General features: G+C 35.9%; 1 protein-coding gene across 3 annotated transcripts; it reads right to left on the bottom strand.

Annotated features, from left to right (window-relative positions):
- Positions 1 to 4,606: 4,606 nt before the first annotated feature.
- LOC132641152 (uncharacterized) lies at positions 4,607 to 8,851 on the bottom strand. Of its 3 annotated transcripts, none has more exons than XM_060358041.1 (3): positions 8,723 to 8,851; positions 6,502 to 6,614; positions 4,607 to 5,124 (listed from the first exon to the last, which is right to left on the bottom strand). In XM_060358041.1, the coding sequence occupies exons 2-3, from the start codon at positions 6,603 to 6,605 to the stop codon at positions 4,848 to 4,850; spliced, it is 381 nt and encodes a 126-aa protein (XP_060214024.1). In that variant the 5' UTR covers positions 6,606 to 6,614; positions 8,723 to 8,851; the 3' UTR covers positions 4,607 to 4,847. The 3 variants fall into 3 exon arrangements, with proteins under 3 accessions (XP_060214024.1, XP_060214025.1, XP_060214023.1); XM_060358042.1 differs by having other exon boundaries at positions 8,732 to 8,844; XM_060358040.1 differs by lacking the exon at positions 8,723 to 8,851 and having other exon boundaries at positions 6,502 to 8,716.
- Positions 8,852 to 9,100: the final 249 nt, after the last annotated feature.

Genomic DNA, 9,100 nt, shown 5'->3' with positions numbered 1-9,100 from the left:
CCTTTCGCGGCATCGTTACGGACCGTAACACAGGTTACGGTCCGTCCTTCGGTTTCGTCCTTTGTCAGCTTGATATAGGTCAACTGTTACGGCTTCTTGTGATAGACCGTAACACAGGTTACGGTCCGTATCTTCCAGCGGATCATGGCCTCAGTGTTCAACGGCCAATGCGTTACGCCATGATGTTACGCTCCGTAACCTGAGTTACGGACCGTCCTTCTGGGAGTAACATGTGACACTACTTAGGCTTCTTACTGGAAATTTCCTTCAGCTTACGGTACACGTTACGGCCCGTAACATGAGTTACGGACCGTCCTTTATAGCGGCACGTATCTGTATCTTTCCCTCTGGTACGGATCACGTTACGGTCCGTAACTCGAGTTACGGACCATCCTTTTGCTCCAAGTTGTCCGTTTTTCAGCATTTCTTATCATTTCCGTTCCTTAGTCAACCAACCCTACAAAACACCAAAATAACATAAGAAACGATGTATAAACACTTAAAAACAAGCAACACTTCTAGTGACAAAGGCATAAAATGTGCCGAAATTCACGGCACATCAGTTACTATTAATGCTTCAGCTTCGATCTCAAAACAACGTCGGGGAACAGTACCCTGTGTACTCCTGCGTAACTTTGTCTCTTGGGGAATATCCTCTAAATGAATAATACTCCTACTTGGATCAGCAGGAGAAGGTACAACTTCTTGTTCCTCACTTCTTTGGTCTTGAAGATTCTCGTGCTAATCCACAACTTCACAAGTTGACACAGTTCTATCAATATTACCCTTACTAGGAAATTCTATCTCATAAATGTGGCATCTCGTGATTCAAGCTCTGTTATGCTTCCATATTCTTTTTCTCCTATGAAGATATAACTCTTTGATTGTTTTGAATAGCCAATGAAAATGCATTTCTTGCCCCTTGGGCCCAACTTTCCATATTTATGAGAAGAATCATGCACGTATGCTGCAGACCCCCAAGGTCGCAATACATTTATGTCAGGTTTTCTACATGTCCATAATTCATAGGGTGTGGAAGTAAAAGATTTAGAGGGCACACGGTTAAGCACAAAATTTGCAGACGCCAATGCATGGAAATTGACAAGTTAGCCTACACCATCATAGACCTAACCATTTCAAGCAAAGTTCTATTTCTTCGCTCGGCTACTCCATTTTGTTGAGCAGTGTATGGAATTGTTAACTGTCTTACAATTTTTTTTTTCATCACATAGATCCTTAAATTGATCTGATAAATACTCACGTCCACGATCAGTTCTTAATGCTTTTATTCTTTGGTTTAATTGATTCTCTACCAAATTCATAAATTGTCAAAGCATTCTAATGCTTCTGACTTATGGGAGATCAAATAAACATGACCATAGCGAGTATAATCATCTATAAATGTGATGAAATATGAAGCTCATGCCTTGCCCTTACACTCATAGGACCACATATATCAGAATGAATGAGTTGCAATAGAAACTCAGCTCTGGTTCCCTTTCCAAATGATTTTCTAGTTGTTTTTCCTGCTAGACAGTGTTCACAAATTGGCATTTCAATTTTAGTTAAGGACCCCAACAATCCTACTTTTACTTATCTATTCATTCTTTCAGGACCTATATGTCCAAGTCTAGCATGCCAAGTATTTACATCTAAAATAGAGGTTGTTGTTAAAGCAAAACAACCATGATTATTAGATATATAATTAAAACCACAAATTGTGTCCAGCAAAATAAAACCATAACATAAATAACCAGAACCATAATAATTGTGCCATGAACAATGTCAACAGAATTATTGTGAAAATTTAAACTGAAATCTAATTTAAGAAGAGAAACAACTGAAACTAAGTTCCGCCAAATATCTAGAACATATAAGACATCGTGTAGAAGTAGGGTTCGATCGCCACACAACTCTAATTTGAATGTACCAATCCCTTTTACTTCAATTGAAGCATTATTTCCTACATAATGCCATCTGCTTCTTGAAGGCAACCGGCGGTACTCAACAAACGATCCTCTGTCTCTGGCTATGTGGTCTGTGGCAGTTGAGTCTACAGTCCACAAAGAATTAGCATTAGCCATTAGTGTTGTACTAGAGCCATAAGCAAATTAAGGATTTTCAGTATATGGTGTTACCTTATGCTGCTCTGGGCAATCCCACGCAAAATGACATATCTTGTGGCAGGAATAACACTCCACTTTGGTCATATCAACCTTTTTATCACCACGTTTTCCTCTCTTCTTAAATTGGCTTACTTCTCTTCTTAGATTGAGGTTTACCCTTATGATTTGGCTTACCAGATCCCTTCTTCTTCCAAGCTTTCTTGTTCGTGTTCTTTTGCATAGGATTAGAAGTCCCAGTAGATTCAGCTAGAAAAGCTTGTTCATTTGTTTTAGAAGCATCACAACGCTCATCTTCAAGAACAAGATGGTGTTCAATGTCTTCAAAAGACTTGATACTTTCATTATGGGTCATATGAACTTTCATATATTCCCAACTAGCAGGAAGAGATCTAATAATAGTTTCCACTTGCTGTTCATCAGAAAGATTATGACTAGCTGATTTTAGTTCTCTTATCATGTTAGACATATCTCTTAAGTGTTGCCTCATTGATGTGTTAGGGTGCAATCTATAGGTGTCAAAATTTATGGTCAACCTCCTAAGTATTGTGATAGAAGTGTCACCAAACTTATCTTTCAGTGTTATCCACATTGCTTGAGCCTCATCATCCATACTGCTGAGCAACATTATGCGAGAAATACTTTTCTTTTTATTCCAGGCTTGAAAAGCCTCTTTTTCTTTCTTATGTTGCTCTGTGTTTCCGCTAGACGACTCAACCATGACACTGTTGAGAGTCTCCAAAACATCATGCTCTTCGAGGACGTATTAGATCTTACGGTGCCAAATGTCATAATTATCACCATTCAGTTTCTCACTCCTATTCAATTCAGCAATGATAGTCTTTGAAGCCGTTTCTAAAATTTCTAAGCACATAAAAAACATAACACAAGTAAGCACTTACACAATATATATATATTTGCTTCAAGAATTGCATATAAATTAATATTGGTGTACTATAGGTGTCGCGCCCCATTTTCCTCGCAGAAGGCGGGTTTCGACATGTGACAACTCTTTTAGCGGATTTAAAAGAGAAGAGTCGCCACTTAACGAATTAAGGTGTGTTAGGGCACCATTTACTACAACTAATGCAAATAACTCTGTTCAAAACTACTATGCATAACCAAAGAACGGGTAAGGGTTCAAATTACCTCAAAAGGAAGATGTTAAGCACCTTTCGAGGTCCACAAATGTGGGTCCCTTTGGATTTAAACTATGTGGGATTAAGTGACTAAAATAAAGTATAACGCACAAAATTTATATTTAGAGTAAAATCACATAAAACTGAGAGTAAAAGTAATTTTTAAAGATAGATAAATTCTAAATGCATAAGGACTGAAGTAGAATATGACTTTAAAAATATGTAACACTCTAAAAGAAAACAGAGAATAAAACGTTAGTTTAAAAATAAGTAGTCAATAAGTAAAACTTTAAAAAATAAAGAAAAGGTGACGGTCAAAATAAGTAAAAAAACGTAAAGCTTTAAAAGTAAAGAGCGTGAACGAGAGTAGATATAAGTTCAAAATATTAAAAATAAGACGGATTAAGCCTATGTTAATTTTAACCTATTCGAATCAGCGTCCGACTTATTAACGGAAGACAATTTCAAAGTTCATTATCGTATCTGCTCGGGTCGATTTCCATCATGTCCGTCTACTCTATCCAATTACTATAATTTATATTATTTCTTAAAAGACGTGCCCTAAACAGTTTTTACCCGTCCCAACCCAATCCTAAACTTAATGTCTAGGAAGCATGGACAAGCTGTCAGGGAGCTCACTAGACCTAAAGAAAAGCCTATGGTTGAATTGTGTTAAACTATTAGCATGTCAAAACAAAATAAATAAGGACTTTAAACCGGTAGCATGTAAAGAGAATAAAAGAATATCAACCCTTAAATTCCTCCTTAAGCCTATCAAACCGTTTGAAGTAGTAACATAGGCTCCTTTTATACTTTAGGCTTCTTCAATTTCAATTACTACGTCATAAAGTATATAAAATGACCTATAGCATGGTAAATGGTTAGAGGTAAAATGATCCAATAAAATAAATAGTGAGAAAAATAAAGTATTAAAAATTTAGATAACCAAATATAGGATGATGGTTAGACATAAAATTAGTATTATTGCTAGTTATAGATAATATAATAGTAAAAATAGTTTAAACTTATACAGTGAAATACAATAATGATTAGAGAAACTAACTTATGCAGTGAAATACAATAATGATTAGAGAAACTAGTAAAGCATTAGGCTAAAAGAAAACGAAGTATAAGAATAAAATGAATAGCATAACAATTAGATGTAAGTCAAAGTGGAGGTTTAATATATCTTCTAAGTAGGTAATAAATATCCAAGTTCTTGCTTTGAAAAGAGGACCTTAATCTATGTGAAATAAAATTATTATCACCCAAAATAGTGGTAGATTCAGTAATCAAAAATATTTTTTGAACACTTAAAGCATTTTAAAGAGCCCAAATTACAACTTCTTTTTTTTTTTTTAAATTGTCAAGATTTTATTACCACCATAAGAGAATTACATTTGATGAAGGAGGACTAGGCCTGGCCTTCATGAATTGACTTGGGCGAAAACAAACTATACTTTGGAACATGAAAGCAAAGTAATTACAGTGATAGTAAAGCTGAGCATTCAAGGTGGGTAAAAGTTGATAACACCAAGTTTTCTCTTCTTGACTCGAAAGGATGGTAGATCCCATCTATCAACATTTAGAAGGCCTTTGATTTGCCTTGGTAGAGTAGCAAAGTAGTGTAAATACAGTTCTCATTGGATCTATGACCCTGAGTTGCAAGTTTATCCGCAACTTCGTTGGCTTCTCTGAAGCAGTGTCTGGTAATAACGCCATTATCGATCATCAGCTGCTTAATCTTCTTCACTGTCTCTTCAATCTTCCACGGAGAGGTCCACTGATTAGTGATGCAGTTTTGAAGGAGAAGTGAGTCGGTCTCTCCAAGGATCAAGTTAAAGCCATTGTTTAGGCACCAGCTAATACCAAACAAGAAAGCAACAACTTCAGCATAATTACTAGTGCCCTGACCAAGGGGAATAGTGAAGGTCATAATAAATTTCCCTTGATCATCTCTAAAAACTCCACCCCCTCCACAAGTTCTATTGATGCAAGAGCCATCAGAGTTCATTTTCACAAAAAGGAGAGGAGGCTTGATCCATTTGACCATAAAGGTGGTAGAATCACAAACCTGTAAGTCCATTAATTTGCATAAATAATCCCTACTATCAGGAATGTTTGGTTTAGTAAATTGGCTCCTGATTAGCTAGCATATGTTGAAAGTGATCAGGGTGACTGATCTTCTGAGATTAGGAGCTACATCTTCCTATTTGGAGCAACATCTAGATCTCCACAACTCCTAGGTAATGAATGGAGGAATAATCTTCAACATATAAGAAGAAATGGAGTTTAAAGTCTTGAAATTCCAGAAATTGTAAAGGAGATTCCTCAGAGATGTGTTTCTGAAATTAATCCCCATTCTTTCTGCAAAGTGACTCCAGATGTGCTGGGCATAGTTACCATAACAAAATAGATGTTCACTAGTTTTTGCACTTGCAGTCATGTAAGGACCATAACAGCAAGAACATTTGGAAGCAATATTGATGCCGAGTTTGATAACTCTGTCATCAGTGGGCATCCTATTATGAGTCGCCCTCCAGACAGTGAAAGACATTTTATAGGGGATCTTCTTTTGCCAGATTCTAGTATCAAATTGGGAAAGTTGTTTTTTTTTTGTCTGAGAATATTCCAAGCTGAGGCTATGGTGAACTTGCCAGACTCAGTGCAGGTCCAGTAAGGACTGTCTTCACAATCATGGGCAATTTCAATAGCTAAATCAGTGATAAAGGACTTGGTAATGTTGGAAGGTTGAATATCCAAGACATTCTAGTCCCATTGCCCGTACCTAAGGACTTCATTGACTTTGATATCATAAGGAATAGGAGCATTATCCAGAGTATTATTCAGAGGACCTTGCTTAGTCCAGTTATCAAACCAGAAGCTCACATTACCTTTACCAATCTTCCACCAAATGATTTCATCAATATTGTCTTTTAGCTTACAAATTGCCTGCCAGCTATGTGAAAGCCCAGATTTCCACTTGCAATTTAAAGGATGAGAATCCTTGCAATATTTGGCTATGATGAATTGGGACCAGAGGGAATTAGAAGTTCTAAACTTCCACCGCTGCTTAGCAGTGAAGGCTTTATTATTATCTTCCATACTTCTAAAATTGGAACCACCTTCATCATATGGATAACAAAGTTTGCTCCATTCAACCCAATGATGTTTTCCATCACTATCACTACCAGCCCAAAAGAAACTAGAAATGTAGAGTTCTATAAGTTCAAACGTACCTTTTGGTGGGTGTGTAGCAGCAAAAGTGTGAGTGTTCAGGGCCATGAGAACATGTCTGATAAGTACTGCCCTTCCTCCAAATGAGAGAAATTTGAGGTGCCATCCCTTAACCCTGTTAATAATCTTATTAACCATGTCAGAAAAATAAGCAATAAGTTTCCTCCCTGTGTACAGAGGACATCCTAAGTATTTCATAGGCAACTTGTCATATCTCATACCAAGGATTCTTTCAATCCTTCTAATGGTACTTGGGGTGGTATTAGGGGCCATAGTGAAACAACTTTTATCTCTATTGATCAGTTGCCCAGAAACTTTCTCATAAGCTTCCAAGGTGCCAAGGATAAGTTTAAGAGACTTTTTGTGACCACTAGTGAAGATAATAGTGTCATCAGCAAAGGCAAGATGGTTAATTTTAGGGCCTTGATCCTTCATATAGAAGCCCTTGAATCCCCTATTAAGATGTAAAGCGTTGAGCATTTGTGATAAAAGTTCAGCAGTGAGAATAAAAAGGGATGGGGAGAGGGGGGTCTCCCTGTCTAAAACCCCTTCATGACTTAAAAAAGCCATGCCTTCTACCATTAACAATCATAGAGTACCAGTTGTTAGAAATGAATCTGTAAATAAGATCACTCCATTAATCAAAAAAGCCCAATATCTTTAACATAAAGCAAAGAAAAGGCCAAGAGACTCTATCGTATGCCTTGGCCATATCAAGCTTGATTACCACATTCTGACCTCTCATACGTTTACTAATATCATTTATAATCTCCTGGGCAAGGAGAATGCTCTCGGTGATGGCTCTTCCTTTAACAAAGCCACTTTGGTTCTGGCTAATGATCTTAGGGAGCAGTTTACTCATTCTAGCATTCAAGATTTTAGAAATAATTTTGCTAGTGACATTGCATAGGCTGATAGGCCTAATGTCAGCAAAGTCCTGGGGAAATTCCACTTTCGGAAGCATAACCACACATGTATGAGTGAAGAATTTAGGTAAGGTGGCCCCTTGAAAGAATGAAATCACAGCATTAAATAAATCATTAGCAATAATAGGCCAGGCGGATTGAAAAAATTAGTCCGCCTGGCCTTTTCCAACACCCCAAAAGTAAAGTTTCAGTATATCTCTTTATACAACACGAACTTGACATAAAAAATAAAATTCAAAGACAAGCGATGAACTCCTTCGGGACACCCCTGAGTCTCACATCGAGACTTTTCGTGGCTCCATTGCACGTGTCCCGTGAAACAAAAATCAATAGAGTAAAGAGAGATTAACAAGCAAAAGATTTAACAATACCAAAAGGATTTGCTTAGAAATACATTAAGATCCGACCTATACCAACAAAAGTTTAAACATATTTCAAATTGTATCATATCCACAAGAATATAATATACCCACACCAACTACTAAACATCTACAATTATTAATGCTAACTAGGAATTTAAATTCATGTATGATAGAGTAAATAATTTGTCTCTGGTGCCATGATCCTAACATACTAAAATTTCTTATTTAACAATTGAAATGCCTAATATCATGACTTCAAATCCAGGTATTGGACCTCTAAGTACTCTTCCACAATATTTAAAATAAACATTATAAACCATCCTTTAGTCATGTTTTCCGTAGAAAATATCGTGTAGTATTTCTAATAGAGTAGTTAAAGCAAGGTTTCAAGTAAGTTCATGTAGCATTCACATGCAGTACCAGAAAAATAATGGACATATTTTCACATAATTTGAAACAAGCATTTCAAATAATATCCGACTAATACCATAAGATGCAGAGATTGACCTTTCAATGAGAAACAAGAAATGAGGGTCTAGAAAAATTTCCCTTATAATGAAAAGAGAATTGGTATTTATAATAGAAAGTAAGGTTGAGTTACTTCACAAGAAAGGAAAGAAATTATACTTCTAATCAAAGGGGATTCGGGAATGGCAAATTAGGAGTGATTGAAGAATTTAATTAAAGATACCAGACAGTTAGGGGCGAAATCATTTTTTTCCTAAAACTGGAGATTTCCATATGAAAATCTGTTTGCCAAGGAGTAAAAGATCTGAAGTATGGTAAGGAAACAAGCACTAAACATGGTAAACAAGAAATACTAGAGCTTATGTTTTGCAAGGAAACTTAAAACATAGAAAAAGGCAAAATACACGTAATCATAGTCAGGATACAAAGAAATTAAAATAAAGGATGATAATAAGGAAGGGTACTACCATATTTACTTGTATTATTTCAAATCCGAGGTGAAAATCATATATGTCGCGTCTAAATCTTGCGCTATTTATACTTCCTCGTCCAATACATTTACGGGAAATGAATACCGAGTTTATCGGCGAATAATCAAAGTGTGACAAAAGATGTTATTTAAACTAATACATCAAGAAATATAAATGCTACGAAACATCATATGACGTTATTTAAATAAAATATAAACAATATAAAAATGCAATATAAAAGATACTATTAATTAAGTAAAGAATTATTCATAAATGGTTATGCAAGATCATAATTAAGATGAGGAAATTTTTTTGTAACCATACAAGCGGATAATTAATTGTTGAGCAAATAACAAAAGATTTATCTAGTAATTT

This window comes from Lycium barbarum, chromosome 5 (assembly GCF_019175385.1).
Source record: "Lycium barbarum isolate Lr01 chromosome 5, ASM1917538v2, whole genome shotgun sequence".
Lineage (NCBI taxonomy): Eukaryota > Viridiplantae > Streptophyta > Magnoliopsida > Solanales > Solanaceae > Lycium > Lycium barbarum.
The sequence above is the reverse complement of the archived record's forward strand: the minus strand, read 5'-3'. Positions and strand labels throughout refer to the sequence as shown.